This window comes from Typopeltis vanoorti, chromosome 1, assembly GCF_054136105.1.
Source record: "Typopeltis vanoorti isolate ZY-2024b chromosome 1, IOZ_Tvanoo_1.0, whole genome shotgun sequence".
In the NCBI taxonomy this organism is placed as follows: Eukaryota; Metazoa; Arthropoda; class Arachnida; order Uropygi; family Thelyphonidae; genus Typopeltis; species Typopeltis vanoorti.
In genome coordinates, this window is record NC_143549.1 from 54,317,842 (window position 1) to 54,344,082 (window position 26,241).

The 26,241-nt window shown below is 36.5% G+C and overlaps 1 protein-coding gene across 1 annotated transcript in view; it reads left to right on the forward strand.

Annotated features, from left to right (window-relative positions):
* Nucleotides 1-904: 904 nt before the first annotated feature.
* Nucleotides 905-26,241, forward strand: part of wbl (endoplasmic reticulum protein 29-like protein wbl) — a 149,865-nt gene continuing 124,528 nt past the window's right edge. Inside the window, exon 1 of the mRNA XM_090390435.1 lies at nucleotides 905-1,129. Coding sequence (XP_090246561.1) covers nucleotides 1,010-1,129 — 120 coding nt within the window. The 5' untranslated portion in view covers nucleotides 905-1,009. The remainder of the gene's footprint in view (nucleotides 1,130-26,241) is intronic.

Sequence of the window (26,241 nt, forward strand, 5' to 3'; positions counted from 1 at the left end):
AGGGAAGGAGAGGAAGACCCCCCCCCCCCCCCGACTGCAATGAAAAGACAACATCAAAGACTGGATGGGCAAGAGTCTTACAGAAGCAAGAGATAGGAATGGAAGAGGACTGATCATCAGCTGCAACTGCAAACCCTCTCAAAAGAGGAGTCTACAGGATTAGATTAGATTAGATTAGTAATGAACAGAGGATTTAAGAAAAATATGGATTAAAGTACATGATTAAACAAGAAAATGATTTTAGAACTAGATTAAACAATAATATAATTTTTGTGAAAGAAAATTTATTTTTACTTAAGTAAGTATCCTCCCGCGAAGAGTCTTCGGACTCCTTGGAGGTGTCACGAATAATAATAATAGTATTTCAAGCAGCTACTCTGTTTTCGGTAATAACAACGAAATATGCTGTTTAGTAATAATTACGATCTCGCAACATTAAAAGAAGAAAAGGAAAAAAAAACGATTGGAAAGGTACATGAAAAGAAATATTACATTCCTGTTTAATCTTTATCCAAATGTAAGCTTGGGAAGTACAAAGTGTATTTGTTCTTATCGTGAATAATGTGATACGTTTAATGATAGACGCAAATGACTATCGAATACTAAGCGTAAAAATAAACACACTTGCTAATGATATGCTCATTTTCTTGGGGATTCTATATTTAACCAGAAAACTTCTTAAATAGTTTATTTATATTTATACAAACAAAAGACTAATTTTTTAAAGGCAAATATTGAGTGCGTATATATACTTTCATGAAAAAGATGACAGCTTTCCACGTGTCTGGGTGCTGTGTATTTTCTCCTTGATATTTCAACCAATAGTTTAACGCAACGACATCTTTCACTTCTGCATTACCGCCAATCTGCTTGAAGCAGCATAGTTGCCGTCTAATTTTTTTAGTTTCGAGTGGTGCTAGTCTGATACCGTCAGTTTGTATTCTGTGTATCGTAATATTCGCGATTCTTGTTCAGATTCTCGATTTATAAATTGCATTAACTCCAAAATATGTTTGCCCAGAGTTGTGAATTATTGGTCTTAGTATTCTTTGCGTCTGTAATTTTAAATTCTTCCGTTACCTCCGCTTTAAAAGGAGGAGTTTCACTAGACTCGTGGTCGTTTGACAAGGCGAGTATATATACACACGTTTTCTTTAATAATTAAATAAAAATCACTGTTTCGAAATTGTTTATTTAATAACAGTTACTGCTGCAAAATATATACTCACAGATTATAACATTTTCGTTATTAAACAAATTTCTCATCAGTTTTCTTAATATTAGCACTATAGATTGGGGCTGACTACAGAGCAAAATGTAGAAGACGTGCATCAGGAAATTAGTTCACTTAATGTAGAACAAGTAATTATTAGGCGTGGAGGAGAGAGAGAGAGAACTCTAACAATCGAAACATAAATTGGAATGAACAAAGAATAGATGGAAGGAAAGAAAATGAGTATGTAGTTACTACAGGTTAATTACCTGAAACTACATACGATGTAGGGCACCAGGGGTTTGAGAGGTCCTGGATCTGGACAATATCAGAAAGTTTGTCCATAACAGAGCAACCACGTTGTTTCCAGTTACGGAGAGTGATCATACAGCCTTACTCCGGGCGGTGGCTAAACGTGGAATTTTCCGTTAAGAGAGTATATGTGGAATTGCAGAAATATTAATTATGGCAAATTTAGACAGTGGGAGCACTTCCCATAGCATAAACTGCAAAGGGGAGGATGCGTGCAGTGCATTGGGAATGGTCAAGTGTGGAGTTGAAAATACTATTGAACTGCTTTCATAAGTTCAGTAGGATTTGGTGTGGATTAAATATATGAATGACTTCATTATGCAGAAACTATATATATATATATATATATATATATATATATATATATGTTGTAGGAAGTTTTTTACCTTAAGGTAAAAGATACCAAGCAATTATATATAAGCTAGGTTTTAATCCTTTCTCCCAAGTAAGCAAACAGACAAGTAAGTCAAGTTTGCACCTGCACATAGTGCAAGTCTGAGGCAACTCGTGGTAAAGGTGGAGTAAGATCCGATCACTTTACTTAGTATTTTCCCCTAATGCAAAGCACATCCCCTTGGAGATGTATGATGCTATGCATTAAAGGCAAGAGTCACTACCTAGACCGATTTCAGCCTTTATTGAGGTCTCATCAGTGGGAGCCAGACCTAAAAATGCCAAGGTTGAAGTAATGCAGAGCTTATAAATTTTACCTAAACAAGTTGCCAAAAGGTGCTTTGACCTTATTAAATGAAAATCTCAGATAAGAGTAAGATGCAGGAAGTTTTTTACCTTGGGTAAATACTATGTTAAAGATACCAAGCAATGTTATAAGCTAGGTTTTAATCCTTTTTCCCAAGTAAGAAAAAGAGACGAGTAAGTCAAGTTTGTGCCTGCACATAGTGCAAGTGTGAGGCAACTCGTGGTAAAGGTGGAGTAAGATCCAGTCACTTTCCTTAGTATTTTCCCCTAATGCAAAACTTCCTGCATCTTACTCTCATCCTGAGATTTTTATTTAATAAGGTCAAAGCACCTTATGGCAACTTGTTTAGGTAAAATTTATAAGCTCTGCATTACTTTAACCTTGGCATTTTTAGGTCTGGCTCCCACTGATGAGACCTCAATAAAGGTCGAAACCAGTCTGGGTAGTGACCCTTGCCTTTAATGCATAGCATCATACATCTCCGCAAGGGGATGTGCTTTGCATTAGGGAAAAATTCTAAGGAAAGTGATTGGAGCTTACTCCACCTTTACCACGAGTTGCCTCAGGCTTGTACTACGTGCAGGCGCAAACTTGACTTACTTGTCTGTTTGCTTACTTGGGAAAAAGGATTAAAACCTAGCTTATAAAACTGCTTGGTATCTTTAACACACACACACAATGGAGAGCACCAGGCTTTTTTGCTCATACTGCACTTGTGTTTTCCTTACTGAATCACTCTCCTGTCTTGTTTTTTATACTCCATGTAATGGTCAATTTAGGGACCATGTTGTTCAGTTTGTATGTTAATGATATTGAGATGGGTTTAGCTAGTGGCATGCAGCTGTTTGCAGATGATACAAAACTGGAGAAAATAATGCAGAGTCAAGGATATTACGGCCTTACAGGATGACTTGAATAGATTGCACGAATGGGCAGGTAAATGGAATTGTCAGTTCAATGTTGCAAAGTGTAAGTTTTTGAGATTTGGTAAGCAACGATTGGATGTAAAGTATACACTTGCTTGGGAAACTTGATTGGAAGCAGAAGAGATGAGAGATCTAAGAGTAATGGTGAACAAGGACCTGAAATTCAGGGGCACAAGTTTTGAAGACATCACATCAGATAATGGCAATGATACACAGGACCCTGACATGCAGAAATAGAGAGGTTATGATGCCATTGTATAGGGCCTCATATGGAATATTGTGCACAGATTTGGTTTCTGGGTTTTCATGGTGACAAGGATATCTTGGAAAGGGTCCAGAGAAGATTCACAAAGGTGATCAGTAGTCTTTGGAATGTGGAGCACGAGGACAGATTGAGAGAATTTAAGTTGTGAAGGAGGAAGAGCGTGGGGGTGGGAGGATATGATTGAGACATAAGCTAGTCAGGGGTGGTTATCAGGTTGACTTGGAAGAGGTTTTTTATAAAATGGGAGGGGGGATAGAACAAGAGGCCATTGCTGGAAACTATAAGGAGGGTGTGAGGAGCAGCTTCTTTGTATGGAGAGTGGTTGGTGAGTGGAATGCATTGCCTTAGTGTGTTGTGAATGTAGACACATTGAATCAGTTTTTTTAGGCACAGTTGGATGAGCATTATGTACAATAGTGTGTACCTCCCACGATGAATCTCTGACTCCATGGAGTTTAGATGATAATAGTAATAATAATATAAAGTTATGTAAGGAATATAAAGAAAAGAAAAAGTTGATCAGCAGGCTCATAAATACAAAATGCAGGCAGATAGGGTGACTAACCTACTAAGGAAGGCACAATCATATTCTGAAAGAAAATTCCGTCTAAGCCAGAGGAAATGAATTCTGAATTAGATTAGTAAGTATAATGTATAACAAAGAACCTTTAAGAAATAGTGCTTTAGGCAATTTAGAATAAATATTATGGCATATGTTATAGGTGAATGCTAATGCTAAAATGATTGGCAAATTGTAGTAGCATTGTTGTGACACTATACTTCACTTGGTGTACTGCACTGGCTTCCAAGTTCTTTTTACATTATTCATGTTTGTGAAATACTCATCCAGATTGAATTTTTATCATTTAATGACATTATACCATATTTAAATTTCAATATTTCATTGTTTAATATATTTCATTATCATTTATTCAATTGTAATTTATTTTATATTGCATATATATATATATCCCGCGATGAGTCTTCGGACTCCTTGGAGGTGTCACAAATAATAATATATACACAGGGTGGCATAAAAGTAGCAAAGGGGTTTACAATAATAACTTTTTAAATTCTAAGTTTTGAATTTATTTCTCTTCAAAACAGTAACATATAATGCATGCAGAATTTTATGAGCTAGGTATGGAAGACTATGTCCTGCAAGTGACTGCCATTTTCAGCTTCACAAAGTTGGGCTCTTTTGAGAACATTTTCCATTATGCGTGTCAGAGTATCTGGTGTTAATTCCTGTATTTCGGCTCAAATGTTCTCTTTGAGCTGCTTTGTGTTTCTGGGTTTATTCACATACACCCTCTCCTTAAGATGTTCCCAAAGGGAAAAGTCAGGGGCCACTAAATCTGGTGAATGAGTGGGCCATTTGAATGGAATTTCTTGAAATTAGATGTTTGTCAAACAGCTCCCTTAAGATCCCTATCGTGACTTGAGCAGTGGCCCTATCCTGTTTGAACCACATCTCTGGAGTATCAGCAGTATGCCTTCGGCTTGATGTTCTCCTCAATACTCTCCTGAACGTGTTGAATATTTATGTCACTTCATGTCACAACGTTGTCTTCTAGATCTTTGGAGATCTTGCACTGCACCTTGCTGCCGAAAACATCCCACTAAGTCATCGATTCAGAGAATGCATTTCGAGCATTAAAATGACGGCGATAGGCTCGTTGGGTCTGGATTATTGAACGATGATGTTTAAAATAAAGCTCTATAATCTTGGTTCATTGCATAATGGTGTAACGTTCCATACTGAATCTCCCAGATGTACTTCACAAGCTCTGAAAAGAAAAATTAGAAAAACATTGAATTTTAAAGAGTTATGATTTTTTTCAACCCCTTTTGCTACTTTTGCACCACCCTGTATACATATGTATATGCGTGTGTGTATACATGTGAATTTTTTTAAAAATTTTGTTTCAAATCAGTGATATTCAGAATTGTTCTCCTTTTTGTTTAATTCACACTTAGATTTTCTTGGTACCATATTATCATGTAGGCTCTTCCAGGTCACTCGTTGCCTAAATATGTACATATCTTTCTTTAAAAAAAAAAGTTTATCTTCACTTTCAACAGTTGATATAAAGCTCTTTTCCCAGTTGCAATGTACTTCAAAATCGTCTCACTTCTCTATGTATAAGATCAGCTGACTAACTTATATGTTTCTGTTGTATCTCCTTTCTTCTGTTATTCACTTTAGACCATGTTCCTTCATTTTGTCTCATATGCACAGTTCTATAAGCTAGATATCATCTTAGTTGGTGTGCTCGATTTTCATTTAGAATGTTCTCAATTTGTGAACCTAGGTGACCATATCCGAGAACAGGAGTCCATGTTGTCTTACAAAACCTTTGTAATAGGAATGTTCTTTTCAAGTCATCAGCAATTGTGTGTTGTTAAGTGATGACTTAACCACTCCAGCAGTATGATCATCAAATTCCTGATATGTACCATCAAGGGGGGGGGGTGTACAGGATATGATAGTACTACACGAAAAACTAACATCATTTCTAACTTCCTACCTACAATTTTCCTCCAAATTCAATCTCTTACCTGTCAAGACTCCAACATTATTAAATCTTATATTTTTATCTTCTAAGGAACTTTTAACTGTATGAATCCACCTAGATAGTAATCTTCCTCTGGTCTTTTTCCTGCCAACCAGAGAACACTTGTTTTGTTAATCTTTCCTTTCCCATTCTGTTTAAGTGACCATACCACTTGAGTTAGCTCTGCTAACACATTCCTGGATGCTAACAATGTTCTCAATTTGTGAACCTAGGTGACTATACCTGAGAATAGTCCATGTTGTCTTACCAATTTTCTCAGCAGTATGGTACCTAAAATGTAATTATCTACCATTCCCCCACCCTCAATCTGTAGTTTCATTTGACTGCTTGTAGTAAGTTAGCATTAGTATTGCCTGCATCATCCAGAATGCATAACCCTGCACTTAACACTGTACTGACATTCATTGTTCATAGAACCAGTGTTTTCAGATCACTTAAGGGTTCTTTTTAGAAATATCTTATTGCCCTTACTAACTTTGCTTCAACAAATAATTGTATATTACTATATAGAACAACCCCAACATCATGAATATACAAATTAAACAACAGTATCCTAAATATATTCCCTGTGGTTCACCACTTGTTACCTTAAACAACACCTACATGCATTACTCTGAGACTCGGCCACTCTCCTATTTCACAAGCCTATTTTGCAATACCCATCCCTTTTGAGTTTGTGTAACAACCTGCCATGTAGAATCCTATTCATTGCCTCACAAAAATCAAACATCAAGAGAAGTGGATATATTGATATATATCCACTTCTCTTGACCAATTCCACAGTCACTCGTGTTATCAAACATGAGCATTTCTGCTAAAGACTGCTTTTAATAAAAAATAGCACCTTAATTCTCTATACAGGACAACACTATCTCCCTATTTCTGAATGTGGATAATAATTAGCCTCTCCAGTACCTTAATGATATAATTCATGTATCTTTCCTGACTCCATCCATATATCAAGGAATTATTTTGGTTTTCTTCCAGTCATTAAGAATTGTGCTCATGTCGAGAATCAAGTTCAGTTACCAAGTCACATTTCTTTTAAGGTTACACGGTGATCAGCTTTCATATTTACGAATTTAGGGACACAAAACGTGTGTTGAAATGATTATGTTACTTATTATTAATTAATTAACACTTGATGTTTTGACCCCTGTATTGAGGTCATCATCAGAAAAATACATTTGTATATGAAGACAAACTACATGCTCTTGCACTCTATAAAAATAAATTGAATCTACGCTGTTAATTGATCTTTTACTTAGCCTGACCTCTAGTGGTAAAAAATAAAAATAAATCCTGCTCAAGTCCTCCCTTAATAAGCTTTTCTTCTGGACTTCCACCATTCAGGTTACTATTGAATGTTAAAAAAAAAATTCGCCAAGTCTTCTTGTATTGAGATTTTTCTTTGGCTTGTTCTGGTTCCTATAATGGTTGTAAATGGGTCCTCCACATTCTTGGAATGGTTAGACCATCATTTTTGTTCCGATTAGGATTGTGTTTGAGCATTTCATATGCTTCTTTAAATTTCCTCTCGAACCTTGGTATGGTGTAAGGACTTAGTACCTTTCCAATCAGTTCTGTAGTATGTCTGGAGTGCATGGTCTGAAAGGCCAGTTTTTCCAAAATGGAGGTATTTAATGTGTCATTTGTGTTTGTCCTTCCTAATTGGGAAGGACAAAATTAAGACACCTACTCAGTTCTTCCAAAGATCCTCTTCCACACCTAACCCACCGAGGAGTTTACAAAATACAATGCACATGTAACTTACTATACATAGGGAAAACAGGACTAACCATAGTAAGTTACATGTGCATTGTATTTTGTAAACTCCCAGGTGGGCTAGGTGTGGAAGAGGATCTTTGGAAGAACTGAGTAGGTGTCTTAATTTTGTCAGGGGTTTAAAGATGGTTTTGATGTTGTATTTGTGCAGTGTTCTTTTTTTTTTCTGAAACACCTCTAACATAAATGGTAAACTGCAATCCCACGAAATGCATCTAAAAAGAAAACAACTGAATTAATTAAATCCGTTAACACATGGTCAGAAGAAACTACCAAAAAACTAATACCTCATTATGCCTGCTCGCCCAGAATTTACGTCTTGCCAAAAATACACAAAGCAAACGTGCCACTACATCTGATTGTTGAAGGAATTGACAGCCCTAAGTACCACTTAGCCAAAAAATTAGCGCCCACACTCAAGGAATTGGTAGGTCATTTCCCCTTCCTACATGAAAAATACACAACATTTCATAAGCAAAATTAAAAACGTTACACTCAACGATCAAGATTTATTAGTCAGCTTGGACATAACTGCCCTTTTGAGCAATGTTCTGATCAACTATACTATTGTGCTCTTACAGAACATATTTCCACGACATCATGGTCCTCTTTGCCCATGTACTCCACTCCTGATATTTCATGTGGCAAAACAATTTTTACCTTCAAAAAGAAGGTACAGCCATAGGCTCACCATTCCCCCTCCCTCCCCCAATAGCTAATTTTTTATTATGGAAGTCTTTGAGCAACTAGCTCTAGAGTCAGCATGCCTAAACCCCAAAATTTGCCTCAGATACATTGATGATATTTTTGCCATTTGACCCCACGGCTGCGAAGCACTAAATACATTCCTTAGCCACCTAAACAAACAACATAAACGTATCCAATTCACCACTGAAATAGAAAAAAAACAACTCTCTTCTTTTCTTAGACACACTTGTCATACATCTTCCCTCAAGCTGTCTCTCCTTCTCAGTCTACCGCAAACCCACACGCACACAGACCAGTACATACGCAAAAATTCTTACCACCACCTAACACAAAAACTTGGGGTCATAAGCACCCTTAAACACAGATCTCAAACTATTTGTTTAAATGAGCAAACTCTAAACCAGGAATACGAGATCATCAACCATACATTTATAAAAAAATGGATACATTAAAAAAGTTATTCACAAGATCCTCCAAAGAGACACCATTAAAAACAAAAAAGATTTCAAGAATGCCATTGCCATTCCTTATGTTAGAGGCATTTCAGAAAAAAATAGACAGAACACTACACAAATACAACATCAAAACCACCTTTAAATCCCTGACAAAATTAAGACACCTACTCAGCTTTTCCAAAACTCCTCTTCCACACCTAGCCCACCCAGGGATTTACAAAATACAATGCACGTGTTACTTACCTTACATAGGGGAAACAGGGTTAACCATCCCAATTAGGAAGAGAAACTTCAGCAATTAGGAGTGGATTCATGTAAGTTTGTATGTGTGAAGAGATAATTCTTTAAGGCAGCATGTGATGGAGGGGGACCTGAAATCTCCTTCATCACATGCTGCCATAGGATGAAAAGAACTATCCATAACCAGAGTTGCCACATTGCCTCTGATTGGGGTGGATGATCATGCAGTGCTGACTTGGGAGGTTGCAAAACATGGAAAACATTCTCTTATGAAGTGGTATATGTAGAACTACAAGGCAAATTTTCTTACCATATTCTCCTTTTTTAAATAAAGTAACTTGCATCTAGTGAATACATCTTGTACACATTCCACATGACATGAAACTCCTCATATTGAAGTTGGCCTTGGCACTAATGACCCAAGGGTTGGGGTGAGAAGTATTTTATGAAGAAATTGTTGGCTGAAGCAAAAAAAGAAGAACATGAGGGTGAAGATTAAGTATTCTGCCATGCTAATATGATAACTAATAATTAAAGAATTATTAGTTATCATAGAAAGAACTTCCATGCTACAGAGCAAACTGAGAAGAAGAAGAAAGAGCGACATTGATAACAAATGAATCAATACACAGGTTGTGCAGAAGAAATAATGTAGATTTGTGGACTATGGTTTGAGTTTGATGGATGCAAGGTTCCCAAAGAGTTCTTTCCTTATGTGGTAAGTAAGAGGAAGAATGACTATGGAAGAAAACTTTGAATGCTGATTGTAGTGAGATGACAGAAGTAGACAAAATAGTTGAGTTATAGAGTTTGCAAAAGGTACATTATCCAAGTGATGATGCTGCTGCTGCCCAAAAACAGTTTGATGAATTGGAGGTACAGGATACTGCAGAATCAATACAAATGTGGCTGTCTGATTAGATAGGATATTAGCTTGTATTTTGCAATAAGGAAACTGGCAATAAATCTGACTAGGTTGTTTAAGTCTCAGCTCTGGCAAAGTTCCGAGATAGAGAGTGGAAGGAGGAATTAAAATTTCTTTTGCATAAAGTTGGTTTTAAAACTTTTTTTTTTATTATCCCATGGTATTATTACACCAGATCATAGAGGTCAAATTCATGTATTTTATAAAACACTTCATCTGGATTGTTATAAAGTTCACATTTAGAAATATTCATACATGTTAGTAAATGCAGTGGTGATGATTCCTCGATGTTACAGATTTTGCACATGGGAAGACTTTTATGCCATTGCCAACTTGGTCTTTTGTGGCCGGTCTTGAGGCATGAGATCATGGTAGTGGCACAGTGATTAAACTTGGAGTTGATGGTACCTCCTGGTTTTTCTACTGAATACTAGTGGTGAGTCATGTCCTGGATAATCATTCTTTTTATGTTTTCTTTTTGAGTATTTTTAAAAAATCAAAATCTGTGATATCACTTCATGTTTCAGCCATTTATGCCACTTCATTTACAGCAGTGTTTCTCAAAGTGTGGTACGTGTATCCCCAGGGGTACGCGAAAGTTTGTTGGGGGGGGGGGGTACGTGGCAATTTTCGGCTATGCATAATTAAAGGAGTTATTATATTTTTCAACAAACAGTGCAATTAGAGACAACCAGATAAAACGGCACTAACTAATGAATCACATCCCCTCTCCGACAGAAACTGCTGTAGAGACCAAGCAAAACCATATGTTGCTGGTGGAACATATGGTTTTTGCTTGAAACCACCCCCGTCATTAATGTGTTAAAACTAAGAAATAGGATTCTTTATATGGACGATTTTCAATCGAAGATGAGTTAGTTGATCTCATACGGAGGTAGCAGGGATTTTTCATCCCGCACACAGACAAATCGGCCCTTCAGAACACACGCAATTTACTGACAAAAAATTACTAGCTGTGGTAGTGGTAATGGCCAGTAGATGGTGCTGGTGTTGATGGTTGGTAGTAGAGGTTCGGTGTAGTGGTGGTGGAGACAGAGTTGTACAATAGGTGTCCTCCCGCGATGAGACTTCGGACTCCTTGGAGGTGTCATGAATAATGATGATAATATTATGAATATGTTTCAGATATTATGGAATTCGGTTGAAGGGAATTAGCATTTCAACTCAACTGTTGAAAAGCTAATTTGTCTTTGGTTCGTGCGATCTTTTGTTAATGCTGCACCAATCATATGCAGTTCTTCGCTGCTCTACGTATCTCAAGTCTTGTAAATTACTAGTAATTTTTGCTTGAAATAATGGGAAAGAAGATGACGCTATTTGGGTAGATGACTTTGACGATGCACACAAAGAAACTTCTCGATGCCAAAAGTAGTGATAGCGAGTAGGAGCTTCTTGGTAAGTCGCACCATTTTCAGTTTTTTTCTGAATACTTTAGTTTCCGAAAATTCCCGCATGTATCTCACAACACGATTTTTTAGCTTTTTTTGGGGGGGGGAAAAAGTTAGTTATATTCGAATAAATACAGTATTTTTTTTTAGCTTTCAAATTCTTACGTATGGATCATTGATTAAAGATTGAATTTATAAAACTCCCAAAAGAGGGCAATATAGCATATACGAGTAGCTGTAAGGAACAAGAAAATGTTGATATTGCATCTGGATCAAATGAAATTGATGAGTGTGTCATCTGACATCTCTAGAGAACCAAAATTTAAAAATAAATCATATTTTTTGTTTACGTGAACATATAAATTCAAGTAAAATAGATTTTTAATTGATATTTTAAATTAATTATTTTTTAATTAATTAGGGGGTACTTGGTTAATAATAAAAATTTAAGAAGGGGTACATGGATATCTGAAGTTTGAGAAACCCTGATCTACAGATTCATTTCCCTTTAATCCCACATGGGATGGAATCAAGTGAAAAATTATTTAGAATCCTTACATAGTTTGTTTTTTGATATGTCTCTACATATTTCTTGGTGACTAGTGCAGCAGTTCTTAATAGGGCTGCTAAGGAATCTGAAAACTATAAATTCCTTTTGGGTTTTGTTTATCCAAATGCTGCAGTACTGTGTTAATGGCTATTAATTCTGCATAGTATGAGTTGCATCCTATACTTTTGATTGATTTTTGTTCTATATTTTGAGAGCCATAGATGAGTATACCATTTCCAGAATTTCTGTTTGAATTTTTGGAGCCATCTGTGTATATCTTTATTGAATCAGGTCCATATTTCATTAGTTTTGAGAGAGCTAATGATCTCAAAATTCAGGTTTTCTAGGCGTTCCCCCCCCCTTGTGTTTCCCCTATTCCAAAATTAATAACTATATTTTTCCCGTCTTGATTTGGAGGAACTGGGTGGTTGGCCATTTTATTTGGACAGTCTAAGGGAATTTTATTTTCCATGATTTTATGCAGTTGATTTTTTTTTTTTAATTCTGTTTGTTGCTTGCCACTTTTTTAAAAGTTCACTTGTTCTATGTTGTGCAAGGTTGGCTTTTTTTTTCTACAAACTTATTAAGGTTTTCTTGCCATATAATTTTCAAAGTTGGATTCGAATTCTGATGTTTTTTCCAGGAGTTGTATTCCTTAGTCCATATATGATTTTAGTTGCATTTTTTAGAATTTTTATAAGCTTATCTAAACTGGTTTGTGATGTTTGCATCCAGATGCAAAGCATATTCCATAATGGGTTTTAAAACTGCAGTAGTAAATTATAGACAAATCACTGTCTCAAGAGTAGTATAGCTCTTTTATAATAGTGACAGCCAAGTTGAATAAAGAGAATGTCAACATGATTGTTGAATTTTACAAAGGCACTTGGTAGAATACGATATGAAACTTTGTCATGAAAAGTAGAACAAATGGGGATGGATATGACACTGGTTATATGGGGGATCAGAAAGCAGGTTACTGGTGTGTCGCAGGGTTCTGTGCTATGACCAGTACTCTTTAATATGTAAATAAATGATATAGGAAATATTCAGTTGTTTGCTGATGATACAAAATTGGGTAGTGTAATAGTTAATCAAGGCAATGTGGAGAGTTTGTAGAATGATTTAAATAGGTTGCCAGTATGGGCTAGAAATAATGGGTAGTCTGTTTAATGTGGAGAAGTATAGAGTTATCCGTTCTGGGATAAATGAATTAAGCTGTATACTACATTAATGGAACTGCACCTCCCAGGAAATTATTGAAGCTTGGAATTTGGTGCTGGTAATAAATAGAATTGAAGTTGAAAAAGTAGATTATAGGATTACTTGGCTATTGAAGAACACATAAGAAGGCTGAAACCGGTCTGGGTAGTGACCTCCCACCATAATGTAATAACAGCATACATTTCCTAGGAAATGTGTTTTTACATTATGGAAAATACCAAGAATAGCGATCAGAACTTTACCACCTTTGCTGCGAGTTGCCCGAGATTGTACTACGTACTAGGACTACTTGCATTAGCTCAAGAGATAAAGATGTTATTCCACTTTATAAGGCCTTTATTTGCTCACATTTTTATCAGTTCTGGTCACTAGGGTTTGTTGGGAATGAAGTAGTTGAAAGGATTCAGATACGACTGACCAAGATGGTGATTAGATTGTGGAATGCTCCCTTTGAGTATACAATCGAGGTTTCTGGATTGCAGAAGTTTGTTGATAGGTGGAAAACAGGGGATATGATAGACACCTTTTAATAAGCCGGCCTGGTTGGCCAAATGATTAGCATATCCACTCTCCAGCCGAAAGGTTGCAGGTTCGAATCCTGCTGTGAGCATGGATGTTTGATTGTCTGTGAAAATACTAGTGGTGGTGGTAGTAGTCGTGGTTGGCAGTAGATGCCGTTGGTATAGATGAAGGTAGTTGCGGGTGGTGGATTGGTGGAATATTCATCAAAGCTTGATTTGCTTCCTCAGTCTTAAGAAAAGGCTGGTTATATTCCACTAATTCGAGCCCTACCCAAGAGCCTATGAGTTGTGGAAATACTTTCTGAAAATGAAAGCTGTGCCGAACAAAGCGGCCTTCTGCAGCTGCCCAATTTTTAATCCATCTAACTCGAGTGCTTCTAGATGTTTTTTCAATGTTTTAGGGATGACGCCTAAAGCACCTATTATTATGGGAACAACTATATATATGACATTGTATATTTGAAAATATACTACTAGTTTACTAGTTTCGTTGAATTGATCAACATCTTTAGGTATCACAATCAAAGAAATATATAAAAAATTACAGAGACTTAAAATTGCATTAACAGAACAAGTACAAAAGACAGTAGCATGTTTGAAAACAAAATGCGAGCTTGAGTTCCAAATAAACGTAGACTGCACGCTGTCACGAGTGCGCCAATACTGAACAGAGGCAACGTGTGTGTCAGAGAGATTGAAACTTAGGCTGTTGTTGATATGTGAAGAATCTAGAGAAATTTCTCTAAATTCGACAATCTTTCTCTCGAGCTCATCATAGCACACATGGATGTTAGAGGTTTGAGTCCAGTTCACAATGTGTTGGCGGCCTTCGTCTGAGTTAACTGAAAAGAGAACGTGGCTTGAGAGAGCACTGGCTCTAGTCCTGTTGTAGGAGATATCTCTATGGTGTTCTTCCAAACGTAGAAGGATGGATTTAGCAGTCTGGCCATAGTATGGCTTTCCACAATCACATAAAATCTTGTACAATCCTGGAAACTGAGTTGGAAGATGTTTCTCTTTAGATTTACTAAGTATTGAACGAAGATTTTGGAGCGTAGTAAAGCAAGTTCTGAAGTTAAACTTCTTGAGAATTTTTGCCAGTTTTGGTGAAAGAGAGCTGATGTAAGGCAAAGAGATGAAGGCTCTGGGGGGAAGAGGAATCTTCAGAAGTAGTTGAGTTGACTGGGGGAAAGAAATTTGTAATTTTCTTAGGAGAGAAATCATTATTAATAAAAGTTTTTTTAACAAAAAGGAGTTCATTTCAATTTCTGTTTCTTCTGTAAGTAATGATTTGGCTCGGTGAGCTAAAGTGAAAATAATACCAAATTTTTGTGTATGTGTGTGTGTGTGGGGGGGGGGGGGGCTAGTGATGGGAGGAAGCATGAAGATATCTATCAGCATTAGGTAGGTTTTCTAAAAGTTGAGATTTTAATACTCTCAGCACATCTGGTAAGTTTCAGGTCTAGAAAGGGGAGGCAGTCATCGGATTCCAGTTCGAAGGTAAAAGAAATTTTTTCATGACACTTGTTTAGGTGGTCTAAAAATAAATTGAGGTTGTTGACACCATCTTCCCAGATGAGGAAAATATCATCAATATAACAATACCAAAAGTTTGGATTAAGGGAGAAGGAGTTGATAGCTTTTTCTTCAAAATCGTTGAGAAATATATCTGCGAGAATCGGAGAGATTGGGCTGCCCATGGCCAGACCTGAGTTTTGTAAGTAGATCTTATTGTCATATTTGAAGTATCCTGACTTTATGCAATGGGAGAGTAAAGTAAAGAGTTTTTTTGGATAATTTGTTCTTGATAAGATCGAAGACTTCTTGAGCAGGCACATTTGTAAAGAGAGAAACAATGTCGAAACTGGCCATTAAATCTGTTTTTTTACATCAGTTCTCTTTCACCAAAACTGGAAAAAATTCTCAAGAAGTTTAACTTCAGAACTTGCTTTACTATGCTCCCAGAACTTCGTTCAATACTTAGTACTAAACGAAGTTCTGGGAGCTCAGTTTCCACGAGTGTACAAGATTTTATGTGATTGTGGAAAGCCATACTATGGCCAGACTGCTAAATCCATCCTTCCATGTTTGGAAAAACACCGTAGAGATATCTCCTACAACAGGACTAGAGCCAGTGCTCTCTCTCTCTCTCTAGCCACGTTCTCTTTTCAGTTAACTCAGACGAAGGCCGCCAACACATTGTGAACTGGACTCAAACCTCTAACATCCATGTGTGCTATGATGAGCTCGAGAGAAAGATTGTCGAATTTAGAGAAATTTCTCTAGATTCTTCACATATCAACAACAGCCTAAGTTTCAATCTCTCTGACACACACGTTGCCTCTGTTCAGTATTGGCGCACTCGTGACAGCGTGTAGTCTACGTTTATTTGGAACTCAAGCTCGCATTTTGTTTTCAAACATGCTACTGTCTTTTGTACTTGTTCTGTTAATGCAATTTTAAGTCTCTGTAATTTTTTATATATTTCTTTGATTGTGATACCTGAAGATGTTGATCAATTCAACGAAACTAGTAAACTAGTTTCAAATATACCATGTCATCTCTTGGTATCAGTCATTAAAACTTTTTAATATTTCACACTGAGTAAAATGAATTATAATAACACACACACACACACACACACACACACACACACACACACACACACACACACACACACACACACACACACACACACACACACAGTAAAGTAAATAATGCAAACAAGTGTGAAAATCATCGAACAATAAGCTTAATATCACATGCTTCGAAAATACTACTAAAAATTATACAGAAAAAAAGACTAACTAGGTTGAAGAGCATATTGGCAATGACCAGTTTGGATTCAGGAAACTGCAGGGGACAAGAGAAGCAACCCTAACTCTATGAACAGTTATTGAAAGAAGATTTGAGAAGAATCAAAATACCCTGATAGTCTTTCTTGACTTGGAGAAAGCCTTCGATAGTATTGTCTGGAGCCAAATGTTTCACCTCCTGAAGATGCAATAAATACCAGCAAATCATAACATCCTGTCACAAGACAGGATGTTATGATGTGCTGCTATTACTAACCAATCTTCGGATTGATGCACCAAAGAACAAGAAGAATATATATATACAGTATGGAACTAAAAACACAGTACTGAATAATTGAACTCCATTACATGAAATATGTTATGGAGTTCAATTATGTTGAAGTTCAGTACCTTTTTTTGAGTGTGTGTGCACAAGAGTTGGTCTTATTTTAGCAACCTACTTGCATTTTATTGATAAGCATGGTTGATAAGTAGAATCATATACAGCAGTGTTGCCAATTTAGCTCTTTTGGAGCTAGATCTAGCTCTTTTTTTTCTTCCCTATCTCCAAAAATTTTAATCTAGCACCTAGCTCCAAATCTAGCTCCTTCAGAACTAGTTTCAGCTCTTTTTAGTTGTTTTTATAACTTACGGTTAAAGAAATTGTTTTAAAAGTTTTCCGGATGTTCGTATTTGATAAGGAATTGTATTGTATGTTTGGTGTGTGTGCATCGTACATGTTTCAAACGCATGATGATGTCAGTCAGGTGGCCCAACAGTCTGCCATTTTGTCGCATCAAAGCTGATAGCTCCACTTCAAGTTGGTCTTTGCACAGTGTTCTGGTTTTTACGATTGCGATTGGGAAGTTTTCAAAGACTGATCATAATTCATTGCAGTAAAGAGTGATATACCCTTCTTCAAAAATGAGCAAAGAGAAAAATAAAGCTTACAAGAAAAAAATTTAGGAGGGAGTGGTTGCAAATGGGAATGTTTAGTAAATGGTTGTGTGAAGTTCCTGATGATGCTACAAAAGGTCACTGTAAGTTTGGTAAATGCGATATAGCTGCTAAATATTGTCAGCTTGTAAGGCATAGTGAAACTAAGGAATATCTTGCTGCAGTTCCATATAAGGCTGTTCCTATTACAAATATGCTTGTGAAAAAGTGATGAGACTGCAAACTTTGAAGGTAGGTTGGCATTATTTCTTTGTTGTCACTCATCATTCAACAGTTGCGATCATCTAGTACAGCGTTTCTCAACCTTTCTAAGCCCAAGGACCAGTAAAATGCCTAAAACAATTCTGCAGACCACTAAGTTACAGAGGCATAGCTGAGGAAGGGAGGGGAGGGGAACGGGGAGAGATCTGCCCCTGGCGGCACCTTTTTTGGCGTTTATGAAATCTTGCCTTACTGTCTATAAAACAGCAACTGAGTGATGAAATAGCCTCTGACAATATGATTTTCCACTAAAAAGGATTCCAATGTTGGAAAAGTTGGAAATTGTCTGTCTTTTACATAATTAATCCATAAAACCAGTTTTTTCTTGAATGCCTTTATTTTGTCATAGGCATCAAGAACAGTTAAAAACTTTCCCTGAAGGGAGAGATTTAGTTCATTTAATTTCGAAAAAATGTCTGAAAGATAGGATAGTGTTGATAACCGTGCTTCATCAACAAGGAGTGATGCAAAATCAGAATTACGTTCATTTACAAATAATAAAACTTCGTGCCTTAATTGAAATAACCTTGTTAGTACTTTGCCTCTGGAAAGCCAGCGAATTTCAGAATGAAGCAAAAGTTGTGTATATTCACTGCCTATTTCATCACAGAGTACTGAAAATAACCTGCTATTTAATGGTCGAGCTTTAATAAAATTAACTAGTTTGACAGCGTTGTATAGCACAGTTTTAAATTCTGGTGACATTCCTTTGGAGGCTAACGCTTCCATATGTATGAAACAGTGCACCCAATTCATATCTGGAGTTACTTCTTTGACCTTAAAAACAACCCCACTATGCCAGCCTTTAAGAGCACAAGCTCCATCTGAACACAAGCCTATACATTTTTCCCACTGGATCCCTTTGTGCATTATGTAATTATTGAGAGAGTGAAATATTTCTTCTCCAGTTGTTCGGGATGACAAAGTTCTACAAAACAGAATATCGTCATGAATATTGTTATCATGCACATACCTTACGTAGCATATTAACTGCGCATCATTTGTAACATCAGTAGTCTCGTCTATTTGTAACGCATAATAAGGGCTCTTCTTAACTCTTTCAATTAACTGAGATTTTATGTCACCTGCCATATCATTAATTCTGTGACCAACGGTGTCATTTGAAAGAGGAATCAAATCAACATCTTTTAGTAACTTGTTGCCAAACATAGTTTTTACCACATCTTTTATTATCATTATTACCCAAGACCTCATGGAGTCAAAGACTCATCTGAGAGGTCTTTTTATCACACACACACATCTCATCATACTGTGTCTTAAACACACTCAAACTCCTTGCAGACACCACACTCTCAGGCAAGACATTCCAATCACTTACAACTCTGCATGAAAAAAACCTGCCTCTCACTCCCCCTACTCACACCCTCTTTATACAGTTTCCAGGGGATGACCTCTGGTTCTCCCCTGATCTCCCACTATTCTCTGTAGAACTTCTCCACCATTGATCTTATAACAACCCCTTACCAACTTGTAGGCGTCTATCATATCTCCCCTCTTCCTTCTCTCTCCACCAGACTCTGCAAATTACATCTTCTCAATCTTTCCTCATACTCAACATTCCAGAGGTCAGAAACTGCCTTAGTCAGTCACCTTTGGACCCTTTCCAACATCTCTTTATCCTTCTGAAAACCCGGTGACCAAATCTGAGCACAATAGTCCACGTGTGGCGTAATCAAAGCCTTATACAATGGAACAAGAATCTCCCTACTTCTACACGTCAGTGTCCTCCGCATCATTCCCAGAAGTCTTTGTGTTGTCTTCACAATTTTGGCGATGTGTCCCCTAAATTTTAGATCCTTATCCACTATCACCCCCAGATCTTTTATTTCCTCTACCTCCAATAATATATTCTCACCAAGCATAAATTCTGCATCCCATCTTTGTTTTCCAAATTTTAAAACCTTACATTTTGCAACATTGAACTCGTATCCCCATTTGCTTGCCCAATCACTCAATTTATTCAAGTCTTCTTGCAAGGCCACAACACCTTCACTACTCTTTATGGTTCGTCCTAACTTTGTATCATCTGCAAACAACTGAATATCACCATCCAAATCTTCACCAATATCATTAATATACGAGTTAAATAGTAATTGCCCTAAAACAGAACCCTGAGGCACTCCACTAGTGATTTTCCTTTTCCTGGATATTGCACCCCCCATACACAACTTGTTGATACCTATCAGATAGCCAGTCTCCAATCCAATGCACTAATCTAATATCCAACCGCATCTGCTCTAGTTTGACTGTCAGCTTATCATGAGGTACTCTATCAAAAGCTTTTGTGAAATCCAAGTATATTTCTGTGTATCCTTCTCCTCTGTCCAAGGAAGCAGTCACTTGATTGTAATAAGTAGATTACTAAAACATTACCTCCTTTTAGCAAATCCATGCTGTCCATCAAAGATTATACCATTGTTGTCAACCCAACTCTGGATCCTAGTTCTCACAAGCTTCTCCAACAACTTAACCAAAACACCTGACACAGAGATAGGCCTATAGTTTGATGCTTGAGTTCAATTACCTCCTTTATGAAGTGGCATAATCTTGCCCTCCTTCCACTCTTTAGGAACTTGACCAAGTGCAAGACTCATATTAAAAAAATATGTCAAGGCAGGTGTCAACTCTCTGGCACATTCCTTCATAGCTGGAAGTAGTAAATTTTCCCTGATAGAATGAGGTTTCCCTGTTTTCGCTATGTGTAAACTTAAAAGATAGGATGCTTCCAGTGCTTTGCTATTAATGGAATACCTGGCTGAAATTAATAAAGAACATCTCGGGATGCAGAACATATAAGGAACTTTTTTTGAACAGCATGGAATAGAGAAGAATGGAAGATCCTGCTCAAGAGAAGACTCAACCCGTCTTAGACGGAAGAGATGAAGAAGAGATGGCTGAAATTATATCTTTCCCATGATTTAATGTTCCTAGGCATTGCTGAAAAAATTCAGTTGGCTTATTTTTCACATCACAATGTTTAGTTTCTAAATGTCGTTGGAGTTTCGCAGGTTTCATGCACTCGTTTGACAACACTTCATAACACAAAACACATTGAGGTTTCTGTTCACTTTCATCTCCACACCAAGTAAACCTGAATTCCAAATATGAACTGTTATATTTCCTACTGTATTTTTTCTTTGAACTGCTTGTTTCTTCTACTTTAATAGTATCAGATTTACTGGCCGTTACAACACTTTTATTACAATTAGGGTTAGCATTACCTGTTTCATTTGCTCTTCTTTTCAAAGTCGTAGTTTTAAGCCACTTTTCCATTATTAAAAAAACGTTTCCAAAAAATATATAAATACTGGGGTTAACTCATGACACACTTTGTTCAAGTATCACTTAGCACTTCTGAAAATATACTGAGCCTTGGTTGAAGGAAACTTCAATAATAAAAATCAATGCACAACAAGCAATTGGTTGAAATGTGGATAACACATGTTCACTTCAAATCTGACAAAACAGCATGGGAAGGCGGAAGCAATAAAACGATATTGTTTTTCACTTTACCCCTCTTTTATTATTCGTCATTCTGCAACTACAAATTTAGTGGCAGAATGATGAATAATAAAAGAGGGGTGAAGTGAAAAATAGTATGGTTTTATTGCTTCTGCCTTTGAACATTCTGATGCTATTTGTTGGTTTTTTTAAGGCTCCAATTGATTTCAATAATTTTTTCTTACTTATTCAATTTTAATTTGGCTTTGTTTGGATAATTAAAAAAAATTTATTTAATTAATTTAAGTCTGCCTGCAGACCACTTGTCCAATCGTCTCAGACCACAGGTTGAGAAACAGTGATCTAGTAGATCTTTGAAAAAATATCATCCCAGACACTCATATTATGCCAAAGGTAAATATGCACCGAACTAAGTGCTCTGCAATTGTAAAAAATATTCTAAGTGAGCATTTTGAAGAAGATCTAATTGCGGAGATGAAAATTTCAGCTTGCTAATAGATGAATCAAATGATATATCACAGTGAATAAGATTTTAGGAATGGCCATCATTTATTATAGCAAGAAATTCAACAAAATTATGCATACATTTCTGAGCATGGTGGTTCTAGAAAAGTGTGACGCTAGTGGTATTGTGGCCTCACTGAAAAAAATAGCTCTTGACCAAGAAACCAGACATTAAAAATCTCATTGCAATTGGTACAGACAATGCTAGTGTTATAGTTGGTGTCAATAATGGCATTTATGAACAACTGAAGGCATATATTCCCTCCTTAATTTTAATTAGATGTGTATGTCATTCATTACGACTGGCAATGTCTCACACTTGTGCAGAATCTCTCCCAAGAAAATTAGAATTTTTAGTTGCCGAAACGTATAAGTGGTTTCACATTCTTCTTCTTCAAGACGAGCAGCATACAAAGAGCTGTATCAAACTATCAACGAAAATGATGCTCCTCTGAAAATTGTAAGCAATTGTGCAACAAGGTGGCTCTCCATTGAACCTGCAGTAGACAGAATTCTCAGCCAGTGGTTGGAATTAAAAACTCGCTTCGAAGTCGAGAGTGTGACTGAGAAATGTTACAAAGCTCAAATTTTGTGGGAGATGTACAAAGATGAAAAGAATCTGTTGTACCTTTTATTTTTGCATCCTGTTCTAGTTGAAGTTCAGCAAGTTAACAAAATTTTCGAATCTAACTGTGTGGATAAGATGAGATTATTTGAAGACCGTTCTCGTTTGATTCGCTCTATCGCTAATATGTTAGTGTTACCATCATCCACAGTCGACCTTCTAGAGTCAGAGATTGATGACTATTTGGATTCCAATTCAAATCTTGGTTACAGATTTGAAAGAAAAATTTCAGAGTTGATGATACAAAAGATAATAATGCAAAATGATGAGCGAAATCTTAGAAGTATTGCAAGACAGTTTCTTCTTAGTCTCTTCAAACAGCTTAATCAAAGGTTGCCTGAAAACGTGAATATTTTAAGAATGATGTCTTCTTTTTCTGTTGACAATATAAAAACATATAAAAGAACCTGTTATTCCCATCTTAGAATTAATGCTGAAAACAGAAAAAGAAGTTGCTGCTGCTGAATATCAGTACAATAAATGGACAAATATAGAAAACACTGAGCTGTTCTGCCTGAAGTCCAAGAATATAAAGATGCATCTGGAATGAATCCATTTAAAGAAATTGCTCAGTGTGCAATAAATTTATTAATACTGCCAAATTCTAATACGGAAATTGAACGAATTTTTAGTTCCATGAATGTCGTTAAAACTAAATTAAGAAACAAGATGGAATTGCCAATGCTGACAGCTATTTTGTGAGTCGAGTATGGCCTCAGGCATAACATCAAGTGCTGTACAGACTATCATTTACCATCCTCTACACTGAGTAATATTGGAACGATGGCCATATAATAAAGCTGAAAATCTAAGTGAAAACGTGGGTGAATTAAGCCCAGAAGACCACTTATAGTGGTCTTACTTTATTCAAGCTGAAGTGATACTTGCATATAAGTGGCTAAATATCACTTCAGCTTGAATAAAGTAAGTAGCTTAAAAGTATTAGTTACTACTTGTAAAATTTTAGCTTTAAATTTTTATTTTTAACTCCTTTTTAGCTCTTTTTTTAAAGATTTAGCTCTTTTTAGTAATTTTCATTTGGCAACACTAATATACAGTGATAATTCTTGGACTTTGCAAAACCATTTGATTACCTCATGAGAGATTGATATACAAGCTGTAAAGGATGGGAATGGATAGCATATTGGTTAGATGAATCTCTGAACAGTACCAGCAAGTTGTATAATCAGTGCCCCATGGGTTTGTTCTTGGGTTTCTGCTTTTTAACATATTTGTTAATTACTTAAATAAAGAGCCAATAGACTTCACTTTGGCGATGTAACATTATTTAAATTAAGGGGATATTAAATCCCACATTATTTCAAAGCCGAATAAGAAACTAAGATAGGAATCAGAGTTTCATGCCGAATATAGCAAGCTATAGAAGTTTCGGCGGACTGTAGCGTAAGCTAAAGCACATAGTTCAACACTAGGGCAACTCAATGCAAAGGTGGATAAAGTTCTGATCACTATTCTTAGTATTACCCATAATGTAAAACATCTCCTAGGAGATGTTTGATGTTATACATTATGGTGGTCACTACCCAGACCGGTTTCGACATTTATTGAGGTCTCATCAGTGAATAGGTAGACCAGGTAATACTGAGGTTATAGCGAAGAGAACTTTATACTTTGCTATACGAGTTGTCAAAAAAGGTGCACCCATAAATTATTTAAATAAAGAGCCAATAGGCTTCACTTCGGCGATGTAACATTGTTTAAATTAAGGGGATATTAAATCCCACATTATTTCAATGCCAAATAAGAAACTCAAAGATAGGAATCAAAGATAGAAATATAGCAAGCTATAGAAGTTTCGACAGACTGTAGCGTAAGCTAAAGCACATAGTTCAACACTAGGGCAACTCTTTGCAAAGGTGGGTAAAGTTCTGATCACTATTCTTAGTAGCAAAGTATAGCAAAGTATAAAGTTCTCTTTGCTATAACCTCAGTATTACCTAGTCTACCAACTTACTGATGAGACCACAATAAAGGCCGAAACTGGTCTGGGTAGTGACCTTCCACCATAATGTATAGCATCAAACATCTCCTAGGAGATGTGTTTTACATTGTGGGTAATACTAAGAATAGTAATCAGAACTTTACCCACCTTTACAACGAGTTGCCCTAGTGTTGAACTATGTGCTTTAGTTTACGCTACAGTCTGCCGAAACTTCTATAGCTTGCTATATTCAACTTTGAAATAATGTGGGATTTAATATCCTCTTAATTTAAATATTTGTTAATGATATTTTAAGCAGATTGACTGGGAATCTTTGTTTGCTGATGTTAATTACCTTCAGGAAGATTTAAATAGACTTTTAGCTTAGATAAGTGAGTAGTCGGGTTTTAATATGAATAAGTGCAAAATATTGCATTTTGGTGTGCCTGTGTACTGTATTGATGAAAATGTGCTTTATGAAGTGGATGAGATTAACAATGTTGGTGGTGGGGAATGGTGTTTGAAGGTGCTCTGTAGTTTAAGAGGGCACACTGCAAGTGTTGCAAAGGCTTCACATCGCAGCATTACTGCTATATGCTAATGAAGGACTGATCAGACCACACGGGATTGTTGTGCACAGATTTAGTCATCTAGTTTTCATTGTGATGTGGAAAAATTGGAGAAGTTCCAGAGACAAGTGAATAAAGTAATATCAGGACTCTGGAATGTTGGATATATATATATAGAGAGAGAGAGAGAGAGAGAGATAAAAGTGTAGTGAAGATGGCTGTTGAGGAGTAGAATTTTTGCATGGAAAATTATTGTGGGTTAATTGAACACATTACCAGAATGTTGTGTGGAGGGAATGTTAAGGACTTAAGTTTCAGTATGCTGTTGGTTGAGTGAATCTCCCATAATGAGCCTTCTCTTGTGATAGTATTTTTCTCATCTTTAGATATATATTATCGTGATGGGAGGAGAATCTTTATATGGACTTTTTCAATTGAAGGTGAGTTAGCTGATCTCATATGGAGGTAGTAGGGTTTTTCTCCTGGAAACTCTGGTTTTTCATCCTGCATACAGAAAAATCGGCCCTTCAGAACACACAATTTTCAGACAAAATACTTGTGTTGGTTGTGGGTGGTAGATAGCAAAGATGTAGTTGATTGGTAGTAGCGGTTCGGTAGTGGTGGAAACGGAGAGTTATATAGTGGGTGTCCTCCCGCGATGAGTCTTCGGACTCCTTGGAGGTGTCACGAATAATAATAATATATCAGTGATTCAGTTTAATCTCTCTCTTCTCATCCCTAAGCATTACATATATTGACTTCTCATTTCACTTATTCAAATGTTGCCTACACAATTTCATGTCACCCAATATAAAAATAAGTATGTATACAAAATACATTAGAATATGTGTGTAGAGGCTTAAGTGCTGTGAGGACAACACTCTTTTTGAGTGTTGTAAAAAATCCATTAAGCCTCCAACATGATGAAGAAAAAAACAAAATACATTAGATACTCCACATCTTGTTGAATATATCTTGTAGACCTTTCAAATATGTGAATCAGTAATATTCACCCCAGGACTGGAGTTGCAGCTGATCATTTGAGTCTTAATTATAATAAGAAAACGTTCACTCATCAGCATTTGGCTTTAATATTAGTATTACTTTCGAGCCTCTGTCGAATCTGAAGACTCATCATGGCACACTCCCAAACTGCATTAACTATCATTCTTTGTCTTGAATACATAGTGTTTGAGCATTATGCATGCCACTCATTAACCACCTACAGCAAAAAAAATCTTTTCCTCCTTACTCATGTGACCTTTGTACCGTTTCTAGGGATGACCTCTTATT